The sequence below is a fragment of the Bos indicus genome, chromosome 26 (genome assembly GCF_029378745.1).
Source record: "Bos indicus isolate NIAB-ARS_2022 breed Sahiwal x Tharparkar chromosome 26, NIAB-ARS_B.indTharparkar_mat_pri_1.0, whole genome shotgun sequence".
In the NCBI taxonomy this organism is placed as follows: domain Eukaryota; kingdom Metazoa; phylum Chordata; class Mammalia; order Artiodactyla; family Bovidae; genus Bos; species Bos indicus.
Window position 1 is genome coordinate 22,640,509 of NC_091785.1, and position 21,328 is coordinate 22,661,836.

At 44.2% G+C, this 21,328-nt stretch overlaps 2 protein-coding genes across 9 annotated transcripts in view; one reads left to right on the plus strand and one right to left on the minus strand.

Annotated features, from left to right (window-relative positions):
• Nucleotides 1–15,271, minus strand: part of ARMH3 (armadillo like helical domain containing 3) — a 177,844-nt gene extending 162,573 nt beyond the window's left edge. For 5 of the 8 annotated variants that reach the window (XR_011564263.1, XM_070780706.1, XM_019988465.2 and 2 more), the window contains exons 1-4: nucleotides 15,132–15,271; nucleotides 2,149–2,261; nucleotides 1,000–1,056; nucleotides 744–890 (exon numbers count right to left, since the gene is read on the minus strand). Coding sequence is in view for 7 of the 8 variants with exons in the window: in XM_070780706.1 (XP_070636807.1) it covers nucleotides 744–890; nucleotides 1,000–1,056; nucleotides 2,149–2,250 (306 nt within the window). In the remaining variant the exon portion in view is untranslated. Of the gene's footprint in view, nucleotides 1–743; nucleotides 891–999; nucleotides 1,057–2,148; nucleotides 2,262–12,542; nucleotides 14,691–14,723; nucleotides 14,929–15,131 lie in introns of those variants that run through there. The other 3 variants (XM_019988467.2, XM_019988468.2, XM_070780704.1) reach the window with 3 other exon arrangements.
• Nucleotides 15,272–17,620: 2,349 nt separating this feature from the next.
• HPS6 (HPS6 biogenesis of lysosomal organelles complex 2 subunit 3) lies at nucleotides 17,621–20,803 on the plus strand. Its single transcript, XM_019988462.2, has one exon. The coding sequence runs from the start codon at nucleotides 17,775–17,777 to the stop codon at nucleotides 20,178–20,180; it is 2,406 nt and encodes an 801-aa protein (XP_019844021.2). The 5' UTR covers nucleotides 17,621–17,774; the 3' UTR covers nucleotides 20,181–20,803.
• Nucleotides 20,804–21,328: the final 525 nt, after the last annotated feature.

The window sequence follows — 21,328 nt, forward strand, 5'->3', positions numbered from 1 at the left end:
GCCCCTTATTCTTTCAAAAAAAATTTACTTCTAGAATGCTACCTGCCAGGCACTGATGTACACACCAGGAACGAAGTATTGAATAAAACCATCTTTACCCTCAAGAAGACTATAATGTATCCCACCACCTCAGTGTTAGGCATAACAGTAATTCAAGAAATAATTATTCATGAGTCTTCCGCATGATAATGCCACTTAGCATTAAGAACAATGATTCTAAAAACAAGAGTTACCGACCCTTTTGAGAATCTGATGAAAGCCCTCTCTCCAAAAAAATGTACATATACACATAATGTACATATACACATAAAATATTACATAAAACTACAGGGAGTCAAGGACCTTCTGAAACCTCAGAATAAGAACTCTTGGTCTAGTGAGAAAATACTGTTTATATAAAAAAACAATATTTATTTAATTAAGAAAGTCTTATGATTTTTGCTGTAGACTAAGCATCCTTTCTGGAGTTTCTTCTCTCTTTTACTTTCCTTCAAGTAATAATAAAAATTCTGTCAAACAATCCACCTTGGCATTAGATCAAATTATACAAATGGACAAGATTACTCCTATAGGTGTCCATTTGCTTAACCAGGAAGATAGCTAAATCAAATATAGCATAGATGTTTGGTTAAAGAAATAAAGGGAAAAAAGCCTCAAGCCTAAGGGTAATTTTAGGTTCCTCAAGTTCCAATAGATGTATTACAGTTTATAAACAAGACTTCCCCAGTCTCCCAGCCATGTACCTGCAATGCATTAACCACTCGAATTGGATGTTCCTCTCCCAGAGCCTGGATGCAGTGTTGAAATAAGCAATTAATATTGTCCTTGATTTTCATTAACTCCTCACCATCAAGAGATTCCAACTTGCCTTCCAGGTATTCTAAATTCACCTAACATGGAAACAATAAGGGCCTGAGTACATTTTTAGTGTAGCGCCTAGAACATATGTGAAGGCAATCTCAGTTACCAGGAAAATCCACAGAGGCCACCAAGTCTTACCTTCATGAGGAAGAGCTCCTCCCAAAACCGAGGACTGCACTTACTAGGGTCCTCTGTCTGAAACCAGAAGATAAGTAGATTCAGTATACCCAGCTAACACCAAAGCATTAAGAACACATTTGAAAGAGTCACTACATGTCTTTCACAGGGTCAATCTTACCTCTCACAATTAACTCTGAAAATGCTTGGTCACTCCAAACAGCTGTAACGGGGAACAATTTTTGGGGGGTTCCCCAAATGGAAGACATTGTACATGGATACATATTCCCTGTACCAGAAGTTAAATAACTCAAAGAATCTCCCTCAAATCTTCCTCTTCTTAACGAGAAGTGAAGAACCAGTTATATTCTGATACATCCCCACTGTACTTTTATGGGTGCTCAGTTTTCAAGCCCATTCACATACATGAAATACAACAGCCCGGTGAGCCAGGTAGGGTAAATATTATCACTGTTCTCCTTTTAGGAAAGAAAGTCCACAGAATTACACAAGATATGCAACTCCTTTTACAAGAATAACATGTTTTACATGTTTACATGTACTACTTATGACCAAGATTTCAGAAATTAAGTACATATGCAGGGTATCTAATTACTCTAAACTTCCATGATAGGTTATATTTTACAACACCGGCCTAGACCATGGTCAATACAGTTCTGAAGACCCAAAAAAATCCCCAATCTAATTGCTAATAATTCCTTAGTCATCTCATAGAGTTGGAGGATGAGACAATCTAACTAAGCAATTGTTCTATCCACTAACAACTTGAGACAGAATGTAACAGTGCATCTTTTTAAAATATCTGGACCATAGAATTCTAGGGCCAAAGGGAACTTCAAGGGACATCTAGGATAGAAAGGTCCTTAAGTCAAATCATAAGGACGACAACTCTTAAATATATTCAGAAACAGCCATCCTCTTTCAATTGTTTTATCCAGCTAGAGGCAACAATCTATAAGAACAACATAATAACAATCTATATTAATTAACACATGATCATAATTTCTACGAGAAAGCTTACTCTCACCGTTGTTCTCTTTTTCCCTCTGAAGAACTAGACAGTAGCAGGCAGAGGTGAGATTAATTCTCATTTTGGAACAAGAAACTAAGGAGTCAATCTGTGAAAAATGTCAGAGCTCCAGGCCTTACCATGAAGATCTCATCATACATCAGCACCACTTTTTCCTTCAATGGTTTTTTGGAGGCTGAAGATTTCCGGAGCAAACCCCCTCGTTTCTCTACCTGTGCCATGGTGAGAGAATCTGTCAAAAGAAAGCCACAGTTAGTGCCAGAAATGCTAAGATGTTGGAGAGGCTATTGAACTACCTCTTGATGGGAAATTTTTTAGGAAGAAGAAATGATAAATAACCATGCTATAGATTTTGTGCATTTGTCCAACATCCCCTCCTCTGACCAGGTAATTTCAAGGTTTAAATCATAACTTGGTCTACAGCAAAACACATTTTACATCCTTAAAACATGCCAGTGGACAAGACTTAAAGAAGATCCAAAACCAAGCAGGAAAGTGTAACTAGCTCCATCTGTAATAGGTCTTGTCATATATTTGAGGTTGATGGAGGAAAGGCTGCAAAGCACACACTGCCCACAGACTAATGGTGAAGTTAAATTTCAAATATTGATCGAGCTTAAGACCATTAAGGCAGGAAGTGTGCTGCAGACTGATGTGCTCCATTGATTTCCCCAAAGTAAGTAGGTCCTCCTCACTGCAAAGTACTTGGCCTTCACTGCCACATAAATCACACTGGACTTGACTGTCTTCAGAAATTCCTCTGCAAAGAAACCCAAGGCAGAAAACAGTAGTTAAAAGACCAAAAATTAAATTAATTTCAAAATAACCAAATATAACTCCCTTCAAATTTAATTCTATATATACATATATATAACTTCAGTGTATTTTTTAACTCTCTATAAAAGCAGTTCCACAAATCATGCCCAAATTTTCCCATCTTGCCTCAAGGAATCCTCAATTTTTTCCAAGTGAGAACTTGAAATGCCACAGGTCTCCACATGGATTTACACACATTCTCTCACTTCCCAAATTTTTTCTTCTGTTGACAAAATTCCTCTCTTTCCCTTAAATCTTAGGCTTTAGTTGTGAAACTTAATTTTATCCAATGGCAAGTATGGATGGTAGTGAGGAGACTGATTTCACTTTCAGACAAATCCAAAGCAGCAGAAAATTAATCTTGTTCAATGACATTTGGAAAATATACACTATGTTTCAAATCAAAATCAAAACTTTAAGGAAGAGATGAATCTAACAGCATAAAAGACTCTGTCTCAGATATCATCTTTCTCTAATACATACAGCCCCAAAGGAGATGCATTTTTGAGCTCTAAAAGCACAGAAAATTTCCTCACTAGATGTTATGCATCCTTAGCACAGGGACTGTATCTTATACCTTATTCATAAGCACTTGGTTAGCAGTAAATGCTCAGTATATGCTTGTCACTGAGAAATCCTACGTCTAACCTAAAATTTTAATTAGACCTATCTCTATCAAACGCTCACTAAGACCTCTTATTCCTTTATGATCCAGAGAAAACTGAAGAAAAAAATAACAACAACAAAAAAAGAGAAGATTCTTTCAGGCAATTTACACTATATTGATCATGGCTTTGCCTTAAAGCATGAAATAGAGGCTCCATTCAAAACATTCCTGTGTCTTTTAAATAGGTTGTCAAGAGGAAGATGTCCTTATGGGGGGAAATAAATTGGAAATCAAGAGGATCCTATTAAAATAAATCAAAAGCAATGCAATTCTAAGCTTAGTGGATATAGATCTTTCATGTGCTCAGCTTCAACCAGTTGATTAACAGGAATAGTGGGAACCAAAGTGCCTGGATGTGAAAAGCACATGTTTACAAACATCTCCTTCTGAGGATTTATAATTAGGTTACAGCTAATCAATGTCCAACCCAAATCTAATAAACTCACTTTCTCTATTTCAGAATCAATACTTTCTAATAAGCAAAAGGGAATAGGAGAGGAAGGAAAAACAATTTCAACCGAAAGTACCAAATTTCCTAAGAAATTAAATTCTTTTCATCACTCTCCTTTCATCTGGAGCAGGGGGAAATTCAACGAAGGGCCTCAACTCATTATTCTCTGTCATCATCACAGGCACCTGGAATTTACCACCCAAGCTGTCTGAAGTGTGACTGGAAACTGACAACATAAAAGTCTGCTCCTTTTGCCAGCACCTCTACCCAATGAGCACAACAAAGAAGGGTATCTAGAATGCAAACTAGAAGAAGTGTAGAACTCTTAAAAAAAGTCTTTCTGGGGTCTCAGAAAACGAAGCCTGTGCTCTCAAATTTGAAAGTAAAATATCTGACTGGTAGAACAGTAAATTGCAGTACATCAGTAATGTAAGTGTAATCTGTTTATATCCTCCCAGTGTCTCTTTCCTCTTTCACAATCTTCCCCTATTGTAGAGAGAACCAGTAGCAGCTGAGCAGCAGCCAGACATAACGGAACAAACAACCAGCAGAACTGAGACTAGAACACAGCTCTCCCAACCAACTAGATGACACTGAGTAAATCATTGTGCTTCTCAGTTTCCTTACAAGTAAAACTAGAGGACTGGACTAGACATATTATCTAATGATTCTCTCAGCATCCCTGAAATACCACAAGCACAAAAGGAACACCTAAATACTGTAAAGCTCTAACTGAGGCACTAAGGAGTTACAAAAGGGAAACTCCGAACTGGATCCTCTAGGAGCTCAAATCTATTAGCAGAGACAGGCACAGAACAACCCATGACGTGTTAAGTCGCTCAGTCCCATCCCACTCTTTGTGACACATGGACTGTGGCCCACCAGGCTTCTCTGCCCATGGAATTTTCAGACACGAATACCAGAGTGGGTTGCCATGCTCTTCTCCAGGGGATCTTCCTGACCCAGCACCCAACCCAAGTCTCACACTGCAGGCAGATTCTTTACCATCTGAGCCACCAGAACCCAAAGCACAAGGTAAACTGTGAGAAATAAATAGAGTTAAAGTACAAAGCAAATGCTGTGGACTACAAGGAACAGAAAGAAGCATTCTATGACTACACTATGATCTCTGTTGGTCTGGGCTTTTAAATCCTTCTAGTGAAGAAGCAAATACAGCAAAGCCACAGCAATCCTTTTCTGTGAGAAATGTCATCTTAGGCGTGAACACAGTTTCTGAGAAACAAGATATAGTAGACAAAGTAATAAAAAATAATCAGGCAACTTTTCAATGCTAATTTCACCTACCACCAAACTTAGGAATGGCTTCAAATCCCCCAAACTCAATGGTAAATCAATGAAGTCTTTCATTCCTAAACCTCAGGAACTGCTGGTCCCATGACCTGCATACAACTTCTCTCTGAAAGACCCAAGTCATACAATAAGAACTATATCTTAAAGCAATCCAGCTACAGACTTCTTAAATGCATGTCACTTCACACCCCTACAGTATAAAACAATTAAATATCAAGATTTTAAAACCTAAAGTCAAATACTTCCAGTGTTTCACAGGCAAGGAATGTTAGTTACACTTAACAAGTTACTCATTTATTTTATTGTCTTCTTAAGCACAATATATGCCAACTCCAGTATCAGAAAATTAACTTAATAGAAATTCACTCTGATTTCCAAAGTGATCAGTTAATCTATTAAAGTCTTGGTATTGTATCTATATGAGATGATGAAGGTGAGGTAATCATTTCACAATATACATAAATCAAACCATCACGTTGTACACCTTAAACTTACACAGTGATGTATGTCAATTATTTCTCAATAAAACTGGGAAAAATATCTAAAAAAGTCTTTGGTCTTGGTCCCGACTATTATACACTCATTCTATAAGTTTCCTTTCTCTTCCTGGCTTCAATTTGCCAATATGCGTTGGACTGCAAGAAGGCTGAGAGCCAAAGAATTGATGCCTTCGAGTTGTGGTGCTGGAGAAGACTCTTAAAAAGTATTTTGGACTACAAGGAGATCAAACCAGTCAATCTTAAAGTTAATCAACCTTGAATATTCATTGGAAGGACTAATGCTGAAGCTGAAGCTCTACTATTTTGGCTACCTGATGCAAAGAGCCAACTCACTGGAAAAGACCCTGATGCTGGGAAAGACTGAAGGAAGGAGGAGAAGAAGGTGGCAGAGGAGATGATTAGATAGCATCACTGATTCGTGTGTGCCCGCATGCTCAGTCACTTCAGTTGTGTCCGACTCTGCGCAACCCTCTGGACTACAGCATACCAGGCTCCTCTATCCATGGAATTCTCCAGGCAAGAATACTGGAGTGGGTTGCCATGCCCTTCTCTAGGGGATCTTCTAGACTTAGGGATAGAACCTGCATTTCTTACGTCTACCTGCATTGGCAGGCGGGTTCTTTACCACTAGCACCATCTGGGAAGCCCAGCATCACTGGCTCAATGGACATGAATTTGAGCAAACTCTGGGAGACAGTGAAAGACAGGGAAGACTGGCATGCTACAGTCCATGTGGTCGCAAAGAGTTGGACATGACTTAGTGACTGAACAACAAACAACAGCAAAAGCCATGGCAAGAAGCCATGGCAAGAATGTACAGAAAAGGGAACCCCTGTGCACTGCTGGTGGGGATGTAAATTGGTACAGCCACTACAGAAAATAGTATGGATGTTCCTCAAGTACTAAAAATAAAACTACCATATGACCCTGCACTCCCACTTCCATATATATCTGAAGAAAATAAAGTCACTATCTTGAAGAGATCCACTCTCATGTTCACTGCAGCATTATTCACAATTAAAAAAAAAAAAAAAAAAAAACATGGAAATAACCTAAGTGTCCATCACTGGACAAATGGAAAAAGAAAAGGTGGTATATACATACAGTGGAATATTATTCAGCCATAAAAAAGAAGGCAATCTTGCCATTTGCAACCACACAGATGAATCTTGAGGGCAGTATGCTAAATAAAATGTCAGATAAAGACAAATATTGTTTGTTGCATGTGGAATCTAAAAAAGCAAAACAAACAGAAATTGAGTAGATTAGATGGTGGTTGCACAAGGGATGGGGAATGGGGCAAATGAAGATATGCTGGTCAAAGGGTACAAACTTCTAGTTATAAGACAAATAAGTTCTGGGAATCTAACATAAAACCTGGTGACTATAGTTAACAATACTGTATTATATATCTAAAAGTTGCTACATTAAATCTTAAATGTTCTCACCACCAAAAAGAAAAAAAAGTGACCATGTGAGGTAATGGATGTGTTAACTAACTTTATCATTGGTAATGATTTCACAATCATATTGTATACCTTAAAGTTATACAGTGTTAAATATAAATTGTGTGTGTGTGTGTGTGTGTGTGTGTGTGTGTGTGTGTGTGTTAGTCACTCAGTCATGTGTGACTCTGTAGGACCCCTTGCACTGTAGTCTGCCAGGCTCCTCTGTCCATGGGATCCTCAAGGCAAGAATATTGGAGTGGGTTGCCATTCCCTTTGCCAAGGGATCTTCCCAACCTGGGAATTGAACACAGGTTTCCTGCCCTGTAAGCAGATTCTTTACCATCTGAGCTGAAAAATCATATCTCAAAAAAATAGGAAGAGGGTATGGAATGGCTCTCTATAGGCTTTCAGGGTAATGATCTGGAGTTTTAGGTTCATACTTGTAATGGACTGGTAGCAAGTATCACCCTCACTTCACAGCTTGATGAGGCTCCAAAACACTAGTGTAGGTAGATGCTCAGAAATACATCTCAAAACATTTCAACCAGTGTGGAAGAAAACAAAAAGAAGTAAAAGAAAAGAACAAAGGGAAAGAAGGAAAATTAATAAAAATAAATGTGCCCACCATCCAGGAAGAAAAAAATATGCACAGATCAGGCATACATTCATTCATTCAACAATACTAATACTGATCACCTTTCAGGTGCTAAGCATTAAGGGTACAGCAGTGAACAAGACAAACAAGATCCCTGCTTTCAGAGCTTTCATTCTAGTAGAGGAAGAAGGGCAACAAACAACTTGAGACAATGATAAGTATCTTGAAGACAAATTGTCTAGGGGGACTACAGATAGCAAATTAAAGAAGGACTCTAAGAAAAGTGATAGGAGGACTGAGATCAGACTAACAGGAAGAAAACAGCCACGTAGAAATCTTGAGAAAAGTGTTCCAGATAGAGGCAACAGCAAATTCAAAGGCCCCAAGACTTGAACACACTTGGCACATTCAAGAAACAGAAATGCCAGGGAATTCCTTGGCAGTCCAGTGGTTAGTGCTGCATGCTTCCATTGCAGGGGGCCCAGGTTCAATCCCTGGTTGGGGAACTAAGAACCTGATGCCACACATCACGGCCATAAAAGAAAGCAATGCCAGAGTGCCTAGAGTATAAATATTCCTTTTTTGAAAGGTTTTTGTAAAGTTTATTGAGTGTGAGTTTTTTTAAATATATGAAGAGAATTCAAATGTCCATTAGCAGTAGAATGGGAAAATTATAGTATATACATGTGTAATATATACAGTAGAATACTATACAGAAATTTTAAAGAACTATTGAAATAATATTGATAAACTAATAGATACTGAATAAAAAATGTCTGAAAGAAATGAGTACAAACTAAATGATTTCATTTATATGAAACTCAAAAAGGTAAAATTAATCTGTGGGGACAGAGATTAGAATAGTTGTTACCCTGGGCAGGGAGATGAATGGGATGAAGTATAAGGAAGCCTTCAGAGGTACCAGAAATGTGCTCTATCTTGACCTGAGTGGAAGCCATATAAATATGTACATGTGTAAAAGAATTATCAAGTCATACACTTCACATTATGTATACTGTTCCTCGATCCAAAATAATGTATGTGTTCACATATATACACAGATATATGTATATATATGTGAAAATTTAACACTACCCATGCAGAACATTAGAACAAAGCCTAGTAGGGACTCCAACTTGCACACACAGGACACTGATCTAAAATAACCACTGAAGAGTTGACACTTATTTAGCACTTATTATAGACCAAGCACTGTCCTAAGCACTTTATACACAGTTTTATCCTCACAACCTATGATCCAGGAAACTTGACAATAAGGAAACTAAAGAATGAAGTGGTTAAAAAACAAAAATAAAAAAACTTGCCAGGATAAGTCAAAGTAGAGACTCAAACCCAGAGAGCTTGATGTTTGAGTTCAGCCCTTAACCACTATACTATACTGAGCAGAGATAGAGTATACTGAACAGAAGTAGAGTAACCCACACATAAACAAAGCTGCATCTGCAGAGAAACTGAAGAGGTTCCAGGTGAGTGAGAAGGAAGAGTACATGCTTGCTGACCTTAATGAACAAACTGTAGGGTATCCAGATATCTTGAGTTTCATCACTTGTTTGCCTGTAGGTAGATGTGCCATCCTAAGAAGTAAAAGAGAACTATCTGCCACACGCTGCTGCTGCTGCTAAGTTGCCTCAGTCGTGTCTGACTCTGTGTAACCCCACAGACGGAAGCCCACCAGGCTCCCCCATCCTTGGGATTCTCCAGGCAAGAACACTGGAGTGGGTTGCCATTTCCTTCTCCAATGCATGAAAGCGAAAAGTGAAAGGGAAGTTGCTCAGTCATGTCCGACTCTTAGCGACCCCATGGACTACAGCCTACCAGGCTCCTCCATCCATGGGATTTTCCAGACAAGAGTACTGGAGTGGGGTGCCATTGCTTTCTCTGATCTGCCACATGCATATGTATATAAATACAGATAATGGTGAAGTGAAAAAGAGATAGACAAATCAATGAAATAGTAGAAAACTTAGAAGGAAAAATTGAAGACTCTGAGTGTCTACTCAAGTTGATAGATGTATTCAGTATAATAAATGGGAAAAAAAAGGCTGAAATACATTGCTATCCACTATAGGATCTAATTGATACTATATTTTAATTGACCTAGGGCTTCCCTGGTGGCTCAGATGGTAAAGAATCTGCCTACAATGCAGGAGACCCAGGTTCGATCCCTGGGGTGGTTTGATCCTGGAGAAAGGAATGGCAACCCATTCCACTATTCTTGCCTGGAGAATCCCATGGACAGAGGAGCCTGGCAGGCTACAGTCCATGGGGTTGCAAGGAGTTGGACACAACTGAGTGACTAACACAACTTAACTGAGCAAAGTCAGTGCTCTGAGGGTAATTCTCCACCAAAACTTGATTATGAATGTAAAGATACTATAAAACAAGACAGAAAGATGAAAACGGTTTAACCCTGCAGAGCTGTGATCACATGTTTCAGAATCTCCTAGCATGCCTCCTGGAACTGTAGACTTCTAAACCCCTCTCCCAACTTGAAACAGACTTTTAAAGATAAGGATTAGAGGTCTACATTCTAATAATGACCCCAGTCAGTGGTTCCGAATTGGGGTAATTCTGGCTCCCAAGGGACATCTGTCGATGCCTGGAAGTATTTTGGGTTGTCATAACTGGGACAGGAGGTACCACTGGCATCTACTGGGTAGAGGCCAGGGATGATGCTAAACACCCTAAAGTGTACAGGACAGTTACCACACAAAGAATTATCTGGGCCAATAAGTCAATAATGCCGAGATTAAAAGACCCTGCCCCAAATAACTCTGATGTTCACTAAAGTTTGAGAAGTACTCATCTAAGCCTTAAAACAAGCCTTCAAAAGAAAGTAGCATCTGAACAGATTTTTGAGAGGATGAATAAAACTTCTGCCATCTCCAGGAAAGGCACTGGAGCAATCCTCACCTATTTCCACCTCATTCTCCCCATATTACTCACCAACACCATCCCCTTTTCTCAGGATCTTAGCCTCTGTTTGCCCATCTGTGAAAGATCACTATGGAACACACTGACTATAGTAGTCCACAGTGCCTCCTGAAGGAGATGAAAATCCTGTCTGCCCAGAAGTTGTGGCTGAGTCAGATAACACCACTCCACTCTGATCATGAGCCATTCACCCAATACACATTAGGTTTACCAAGTCAGAAATAGTCTTCTGACTCTCCTAAAAAATTTCCCTAGTTCCTCTAGATGTGAGGGTTTGTGTTTTTAATTTTCAGGCAAAAGTTATCTGCTCACTATGTCCTTTTGTAAGGCATCCCACCCTCCCAAGGTAAACACTAAAACTATAATGCAAGGTGTTTTTACCTTCAAATCCCAACCCTTAATTTCTCAAACTAGCTCCTGTATCGCCTCTTCCTTTCTGAAGGCCCCAAAGATTTAGCTCACTAATTGGATTCACATATTCATGTTTCACATGACTCCCTGTTATACCTTATCTCAGCAGCATGGGACATGGGTTCCCCTAATTCTACCCCCAGACTGGGTCTGAAACCAGCATGTAACTCCTTTCTGTTTTAATGGACTTTTACTGCTAGTCACTCCAAGTCTTTTACACCCCCAAAATGAAAATAGAGTGAGACCTGCATTATTGAAGCTGCCTCTCTAAATCCCCTTCACGTGGTCTTTTTTTTTTTTGGCCACACCACATAGCATGTGGGATCTTAGTTCCCCAACCAGGGATCCAACCCTTCCACCCTGAAGTGGGAGCGCAAAGTCTTAACCATTGGATCTCCAGGGAAGTCCCCCTAAATTCTCTTCATAGAGAACTCCACGACAGGCCACAACCCTTCTGTTCTATCATTTGTTTTATTTTAATTACTGGGGATGGAATTCATCATTCATTCCTCCATATCTTTCAGAGCACAGCCTCCAACTCAAGGTGGTATATGATGATAAATACTACTACTGAGTACTCACTATATACTTGACACTGTTCTAAGTGATTTAAATATACTGTATTAATCCTTACAACAAGCAAATGAAGTAGATACTAATACCATAATTTTAGGGTGAGGATTTTACTTTACCCAAGTAATAAGTAGTAAAGCCACTAAATCTTTCTGGTAGCTCTATGAGAATATCGTGTTAGTGCAAAAAAAAAAAAAAAAAAAGTGCTTACTAGTAGAACATTTAAAAATCTAGATTCAGTTAAAATTCTGTGGAAACTCCAAACTGATATTCATATCACATTCATTCCCACTTTACATCTGACAAGCATCACCCCTATTTTCTAGATGCTAGGACAGAACCGGCCTGATTCAGTGATAAGCACACAAGCCACTATGGGGCAGCATCTGTATCTTGTGTGTGTTGCTATGCTCTGTACAGTGTTTACCTCAGAATGGGTGTCTAGCTGACACTTGAAAGTGGAATTAACTCAGGGACTTGCCCAAGACTAAGCAGCAAGTGGCGAAACCACGATTTCCCCAATCTCTACTCTGGGTTATCGGTCGTAGTCATACCTACTAGAAATGAACTAGCTCCATAGAAGAGAATTCAATCTGGTCCCATCAGAATCTACTAAGTCTGCCTACTTTCACAAATTAGTAATAGAGATGAAGAGGTTTAAACAAACATGACTATCTCAGGTTCCCTTTTAAATGATTTTACATAAGAAGGAATGCACTTGTACCTTCAGAAGGAGGAACCAACTTCAAACTGACAGGATTTCAGGAAACTGTGATTGAAAATCACCTTTTTCTGACAGCTCCCAGGATGAGAATTCATTGTACAATCCTCTTCTCAAGAGCAGGAGCTCTTGTAAATTAATATTGTCTATCTCCTGCTCAAGCCCTGAACTTCCTCAAGCAGCACAACGTCACTCACACCTTTTTCATCTCCTTTCCTGTTGAAAAATACAAGCCTCATGAATACCACCCAAGCATAAAATGAAAATTATAAGACAGGCTCCCATAATCTTCTTAAAGGAAGGCACAAAAGGTAACAGCAACCTAGCAAAGTAAATTGATTTCCTGTTAGCTCAACAACTAACACTTACCAAGACGTTATAATAACATGAACATGGTCTAAGGGGAAAAGGACACAAAATTAGAAGTATGGTCCCTGCCTTGAGATGCTCACTATTAAGTGAAAGAAGTGCCTATTCAAATAATTCCTTATAAAGAAACAGACATTATTTTCCCAGGAGTTTTTTCATGTATGTCCTTCCTCCAAGCTACCGCCAAAATATCAAGCTCACCAGGCCTCCTTATTTCCAGCTGCCTACTAACATGTCCATGGGTATATTCCACAATCAATTTGATCTCAGCATACCAGACTATCTCCACTATACCTTTTCCAAAGCCACCCAACCCTTTAAAAAATCTGCTCTACTTTTTCTAATCCATATCCTGGTCAATGAAATTCCCATTTACTCAATTTCTCAAATTAGAAAGCTTAGCCCACTGTCTCTCCCTAAAACAGTCACTAGGTCCTATTGCAGCTATCTCAGAAATACTTCTAAAATCCATTCCCCCTCCTCTTCATTCCCACTGCCACACTTGTCTCACTGCCTCATTTCTCCATTACTTTAATCTGCACTTCTGTCACTCCTTAACATTAAAAAGTTTCAATGGCTCCCGGCTCTTTTCAGTCTCGCCTCCAGACAATTTCCCCACCACACATTCTGTTTCAGACAAATTTCTGACACTTAAACGTCATGCTATTTTCTTTCCTGACTGTTACCATGTCTTTGCTCATGCTGTTGTCTCCAACTGGGATGTCTTTCCTTACTTGCACAAGTTCCTACTCATTTTCCAACACCCAACTCAAATACTTCCTCCCTGCAGATTCCCCTGACTCTCCAGGCAATGGTAATATTTCCTTCACACCAAACAAATTCCTTTAAATGGATATGTAACACGCAGCACTACAACTTTCATGTGAATATGTCTCTCTGATGTTCTTGAGGAAAGATAGACATCTTTTTTTTTTAAAGTAAGAAGTGGATTTATCTTGAGAAACACACTCCACAGACAGTGTGGGCCATCTCCGAAGGCAAGAGGCCTGATACTCATATATCTAACCCCAGAGCCAGTTACATACGTGCTCCATGAATGTGTGTTGAATAGAGTTCACCCTCATATATCCTGGATCAATTTGGTATTTGGTTAGTTTCCCCAAATTCTATGGATTTCGGAACTTGGCTCTATATAAAAGTCTAACTTTCCTAACACTGCTTTGAGTTTTCATGAGGTTTTATTATTACTATTCAAATGTCTAACGAGTATATATGCCTAAACATCCTATGAAAATACCTTAAAGGCTCCCCTGTTCGCTAAGGAAAGAATGAGAGTACTCGTTCACAATCCTAACAAGAATAATCATCCTTTCTTCTAGACTGATCCTATATCTGGAAAAGCCCTCACACAGGAGGTATTGTACACACAAGACCAACGGAAGGCACACCGAAAACAATTCCAATTAACTTGAGCTAAATTAACAGCAGACACAAACCCTATTTGCCCTCCTTTACAAAGTCAGTGAGAGTACTAGCAAACAAACAGCTCTCACTACACGCAAAACTTTTCCTGGAGAGGAGGAACTGGGGCAGGTCAGATGATCCACATTTACTCGGCCCTGCCCAAGCCTCTACTTCTCCACGTCGAGAGGCAGCACTCCTCAGCCTCCCATAGTTCTCCTTCCCCAAGGAACCAGCTTTTATTTCCTGTTTCTTCCCTACACCTTACTGGGAACAGGTTCGTTTCCCTGGTTCACAACTAGAGAGAAAACATGGTAGCTTTGTGTGAAGGGTGGGCTGGAGCTCGACGGTCAGAGACTGCAAAGGACAGGATGGAGCCCTTCCGGGACACCTGAACACACCGGCACACAGGGCTTCCTCTAGCCCTTCTCCGGGGTCTTACTCCGCGCCCTCACCTCAGGGCCAGGATGGGCTGAACGCCACTCGGGTGGGAACAACCCGGGAGAAAAGCTCTCAAGGTAGCCTGAGGAGTCCGGGTCAGCCTCGTGCCGAGGTCAAAGGTCAGCGCCTCGGCTGCCAAGAGAGCCCACCAGGGACCCGAAGCGGAACTGTAGAGTAGAGGGACCGGCTGCTGGATGAGCGCTCAGCTTCTCGCTCCGCTCCGCCGTTCGGGGCCCACCCTCCCCGCCGCACGCAGCCTCCGCCCGCCTCAGCAGCTGCCCTGCCTCCCTCCCTCTCCCCGCGTCGTCCCCCTGGCGAGCGCAGGCCCCGCCCCCAGGGCCGTCTCAGGGCCAAGGCCTAGTATGGCAGGACCCGCAGAGGTTGGCCAGGTTCGGAAACCTGCCCGGGCCGGCAACGCTTACCGGGCCCCTGACTCCTCCTCCACCACCCGCGCCGCTCCCGGGTCCGCTCGCTCCCGACACCACCGACTCCGCCGCTGCTCCGGGCTCACGGACGCGCTCCCGACCTCCCCCGACCCTTCCCCCCAGCCCGTCGTGTCCCGCTGGGTCCTAAAGCCTGCTGCTGATAGGTTCGCCGGCGCCCGCTGCCTGAGGCTGGCTTGGACCACAATTCCCAGCAAGCATCACAAAGACTCCGTTTCCCGAAATGCACCGCGAGAAAGAAATTAGCAAAAGGAACCTGTATCAGGAGTCTACTGGATACAAGTTGAATTACCAGTTTCTTTAAATATGGCAAATTCTGAAATCGGCAAATTTGGGGAGGAAGATGATGTTTCAGTTCAGTTCAGTTCAGTCGCTCAGTCGTGTCCGACTCTTTGCGACCCCATGAATCGCAGCATGCCAAGCCTCCCTATCCATCACCAACTCCCAGAGTTCACTCAGACTCACGTCCATCGAGTCAGTGATGCCATCCAGCCATCTCATCCTCTGTCGTCCCCTTCTCCTCCTGCCCCCAATCCCTCCCAGCATCAGAGTCTTTTCCACTGAGTCAACTCTTCTCATGAGGTGGCCAAAGTACTGGAGTTTCAGCTTTAGCATCAGTCCTTCCAAAGAAATCCGAGGGCTGATCTCCTTCAGAATGGACTGGTTGGATCTCCTTGCAGTCCAAGGGACTCTCAAGAGTCTTCTCCAACACCACAGTTCAAAAGCATCAATTCTTTGGCGCTCAGCCTTCTTCACAGTCCAACTCTCACATCCATACATGACCACAGGAAAAACCATAGCCTTGACTAGACGTACCTTTGTTGGCAAAGTAATGTCTCTGCTTTTGAATATGCCATCTAGGTTGGTCATAACTTTCCTTCCAAGGATGTCTATTAAACATCCAGGCAAAAGTATTTAGTAGACATTTGGATACCTTCTGTTGGAACTCTGCAGAGATATCTTGGCTGTAGATAAATATTTTGGAGCCATTGTCCTAGTGGTAATGGTTCAAGCCACAAGAAGGAAAGAAATGGTCTAGGAAGAGGGTTAAAAAAAAAAGTAATAATGGGGGGGGGCAGAGAGAAAAGGACCCCAAACAGAACTTAAAACCAGCATTTAAAGGATGGTGGAGAAAGAGGAACCAATGACAAAGTTCTAAAGATAGTACTATCTGAAAAGGAGGGAAATTAGAGTGGGAAAAAATGCTGTGGAAACTACAGGAGAGACTTTCAGTAAGGCAGTTGTCAAATGTTTCAAAGAGAAAAAGAAATTAAAATACCTTGGAGACCTCAGGAAAATCTGCTTCTCATGAGTAGTGGTTTGAGAAATGAATGGAAGAAGAGAAAGTAGAGACAACAAATGCTAAATCTGCAAGAAACTTGACTGTGAAGGGAGAGGGAGTAATCGAGGTGACAGTTTCGGGAGATAAGAATGAAAGAGTGGCTTCCAAAACAGGACAAACTGGGGAGTGTTTCTATGCTGAGAGCTGCTGCTGCTGCTAAGTTGCTTCAGTCGTTTCTGACTCTGTGCGACCCACCAGGCTCCTCTATCCACAGGAAGAATACTGGAGTGGGTTGCCATTTCCTTCTCCATGCTGAGAGCAAGAGGACAAAATGAGGCTGATGGAACAGATATGGATGCAATTCTCAGGGAAGTTGTGTGGAAAAGGAGGGAGGGGAAAGGCTCATGAAAGAGGGACTGGACTTGGAGGACAGAAGAATACTACAGCACCTGAGAAGGCAATCTGGGGTGGAGAGAACTCTTGCATGTCAATTTGTAGGTGCTGAGGAGATTACACACAGAATCAGTACCATTAAAGTATGTTTTAATTTTGTTTTCTAGCAAAATATTACTTTGGATGGGTTGTTGATAAAATGGTTTGGTGCAATGACCCTAGACCCAGATTGTGTGTGGTTGAAATCCTACCTCTATCTCTACTGCTTAATAGCTGTGTGATCTTGGTCAATGTACTTTATCTCTCTGTGGTTCATTTCCCTCATCTTTAAAAGGGGGTGGGGGTCACAGTACGTTCTAATAAAGTACTAGCTATTGTTTTTTCCACTAGACTGTCATTCCATGAAGCTGAGGTTTTCTCTTTTGTTTAGGGTTGTCTCCCCAGGGCCAGGCACTTTGTAGGTGCTCAATAAAAAATTTCATGAATAAATTGGAATGAGAGAGCGTGGCTTGGAGGGAAGGGAAGCGTTGGGAGTTGGATGCTGAAAGGGCTGGAATCTGGATTCTTTAGTCAGACTCTGGGCCACTCCCCGGCTTCTTGGGGCCTGAGGCAGCCGGCCTCCGAAGCGTACCCGTGGTTGGCGAGGTCGGAGGCTCTGAGACCATTGGGTGCTCTCGCGGCTCCTCCCACAGCTATGCCCCGGTAGCCCCCCCGCCCCTTGATGGGCGGTGTTATGCCGGCAGGGCGTAAAACAGGCGCAGGTCTCAAGCTAGCCGTGAGGGGCGGGGCTGGGCGGGGCTGAGTCTTAGCCCGGCCTTGGCTCGCCTAGTCGACCCGGGACGGAAGTCTCAACCCCATCCTCGACTTCCCGCGGGAACCCGGGACTGAGAGACGGGCTTTACCCTACGGTGCGGCGGGCCTAGGCGTGCTCCGGCGCGGGGGACACTATGAAGCGTGCGGGGACTCTGCGCCTGCTCTCAGATCTGAGCACCTTCAGCGGCGCGGCCCGGCTCCGGGAGTTGCTAGCCGGGGACCCAGCCGTCCGAGTTCGCTGCAGCCCAGACGGCCGCCACCTACTGTTGCTGCGACCTCCGGGGTCACCAGCCCCGCAACTGCTGGTCGCGGTGCGTGGACCCGGTGAGGAACTGGAAAGTGCCTGGCCGCCTGGCCAGCCCTCACCGCTAGACGCCTTCCTCCTGCCGTGGCGGGCGCGATCGGCGCTAGTCCTAGTGTGGGAGAGTGGCCTACTCGAGGTGTGGGGCTCGGGGGTGGGGCCCGGCTGGCGGCTGCTGCAGAGCACCGAGCTGTGTCCTGGAGGTGGAGCCCGTGTGGTAGCCGCGGCGGCGCCCCGAGGCCGCCTGGTGTGGTGCGAGGAGCGGCCCGCCGGCACTGAGGGCCAATTAGGGCCTCCTGCAGTGGCTTTTAGCCATTGTGTGTGCGTCAGGACCCTTGAGCCCAGCGGGGAGGCCGGCACCAACCTGGGCAGCACGCACATACTGCTGCACCACTGCCCCGCTTTCGGGCTGCTGACCTCCCGCAAGGACCTCTTCCTGGTGCCCACTGCCACCACCTGGCCTGGCTTGGGTCATATTCTGCTCATCTGGAGCCCAAGCAAGGGCAAGGTAGTGGTGGCTGCCCCATGTCTTGGCCTCTCCCACAGTAAAAGCCTGAATCCTGGAAGAGGGGACACATGGGACTTCAGGACCCTGCTCCGAGGCCTTCCTGGACTGCTGTCCCCCAGGCAGCCATTGACTGTACATACCTGGGCCCCAACTCCCCAGGGCCTGATGTGGCTTGACTTCAGGGGCACTGTGAGCCTGGTACAGCCCCACGGTGGCTCCCGGACTGTTGGCACCCTGCAGGAGGCACCTGCCAGCCTCGCAGGGTCTGCAGCACTGGGCACATTTCATGGCACTCTGGCCTGTGTGCTGGGCTCCACATTGGAACTGCTGGACATGGGCAGTGGGCAGCTGCTGGAGAGGAAGATCCTGAGTACAGACCGAGTACATCTGTTGGAACCCCCCGCCCCTGGCATGGAAGATCAGGAAGAGCTGGAGACTCGAGGGGGTCTTCGTTTACTTTCAGCTGTGGGTCTGTTTCAAGTAGGCTGGAAAACCCCACAAAGCCTTGAGCTGCCTTCAGCTGAAGATATGGTGTTTGAGGAGGCCTGCAAATACTACCAGCGACGGAGCCTGCGGGGTGCCCAGCTCACCCCAGAGGAACTGCGACACAACAGCATATTCCGAGCACCTCAGGCCCTGGCATCCATCCTCCAGGGCCATGTGTCCCCATCAGCACTGTTGACCACACTGAGGGCCGAGCTTCGGGATTACCGGGGCTTAGAACAGCTCAAAGCCCAGCTAGTGGCTGGGGACGAGGAGGAGGCTGGCTGGACTGAGCTGGCAGAGCACGAAGTGGCACGGCTGCTGAGGACTGACTTGATGGGAGACCAGCTGGCCCAGCTCAACACCATTTTCCAAGCCCTCCCTACAGCAGCCTGGGGTGCCATCCTCAGGGTCCTGCAGCTCCAGCCAGATGGCAATGGCCATCTAAGGTCCCAAGCTCCCCCGGATGTGTGGAAGAAGGTACTGGGGGTTACAGCAGCTGGAAAAGAACCACCCAATGGCATACTGCCCCCCTTTGAACTCCTGTGCCAGTGCCTCTGCCGGCTGGAGCCACAATGGCTGCCACCCTTTGTGGAGCTGGCCCAGCAACAGGGGGGGCCTGGCTGGGGGGCAGGAGGCCCAGGGCTGCCCCTCTATCGCCGAGCCCTGGCAGTACTAGGTGAGGAGGGGACTAGGCCTGAAGCACTGGAGCTAGATCTACTCTTGGGCAGTGGGCGGCCCAAAGCTGTGCTTCAAGCTGTGGGGCAGCTGGTGCAAAAGGAACAATGGGAACGGGCTTTAGAGGCTGGCCTGGCTCTCAGCCCCTCTAGCCCCCTGCTTCGAAGTGAGATCTTCAAACTGCTGTTGGCCGAATTTGCCCGGCATCGCCGGCTTGATGCTCACCTCCCCCTCCTTTGCCGCCTGTGCCCACCAGACCTAGCTCCAGCTGAACTCCTGCTTCTACTGCGGACATACCTCCCAGATGAGTTGGAGCCCCCTGCCCCATTCCCTGAGCCTGGGGCAGAGCCCCCTCTCACTGTGGGCTTGCTCAGAGCCCTGCTGAAGCAGACTGGGACTCAAGGACGAGCCTCTGGCCCAGTTCTAAGCTTATATGAGGACATTCTATGGGACCCAGACACTCCACCCCCCACCCCACCTCGGGTGTCAGCCCTCCAGGCATCAGACCACCCAGGCCTTGAGGCCTGGGCACCATCTGGACAGGGTCTCTATGTGACTGACACAGGCTGAAAATTGTCTCTGGGACACAGTGATCAGGGAAAGGTGCCTAGGAGTTAGAGGAGCCAGAGTGGGACCTCTTCCCACTTCCTCTTCCTAGCAGTTTTTATATATATATATATATATATATATATATATATATATATATATATATATAAAATGGTACAATAAACTTGTTTGGTTTTTGTCCTTAGTTTTCCGTCTTGGCACAAAGGTTCTAAAACTCATAGAATTTCCTGAGTGATATGCGTGAAGGAAGTGTCTCTGTTATAACAAACCCCTTTATATCAAACCTGCATTTATACTAATAAGGTAAACTTATACTGCTACTAAAAGTGGGGACCCCTAGCATCAGGATAAGGGCTGGTCAGTAGAAATACCAAGTGGTGAAAGGGTTGAAAGCTTTAGCCCATCCTCAGCCTCCTGGGAGGGGAATGGGACTAGAGATTAAGCTCTATAAAAACTCCTGAACAGGGAAATTTGATGAACTGGCTTGGTGAACACATTAAGGTGCTGGAACAATGATGCACCCAGAGAGAGCATGGAAGCCCCATGCACATCCCCCACACAGTTCTTTGCCCTGTGCATCTCTTCCATCTGGCAGTTGTATCCTTTAATAAACCTGTAAACGTTAAGTATTTTCCTGGGTTTTCTTAGCCATTCTAGCAAATGGTCAAACCAATTTATAGCATGAAAGTGAAAGTAAAAGTTGCTCAGTCGTGTCCGACTCTGCAACCCCATGGAGTAGTCATGGAATTCAGGTCAGAATACTGGAGTAGGTAGCCATTCCCTTCTCCAGGGGATCTTCCCAACCCAGGGATCAAACCCAGGTCTCCCACATTGCAGGTGGATTCTTTACCAGCTGAGCCACCAGGGAAGCCCGATTTATAGTATGGGAACTCCCAATTTATAGCCAGCCAGTCAGAAGTATCAGTGGCTTGTGACTGGCACTGGAAGTGAAGGTGGTCTTGTGGAATTGAGCCCTTAACCTGTGGGGCCTATGCTAACTCCATGTAGTTAGTATCAGAGCCGAATTGACTTGCAGGACACCCAGTTGATGTCCACAGAGAACTGATGGTTGGTGTTGGAAAACACAGTTGGTGTGGTTTTGAACAGCTAAGGGCCTCATAGAGTTGGTCATAGAGGGAGTGGTTGAATCT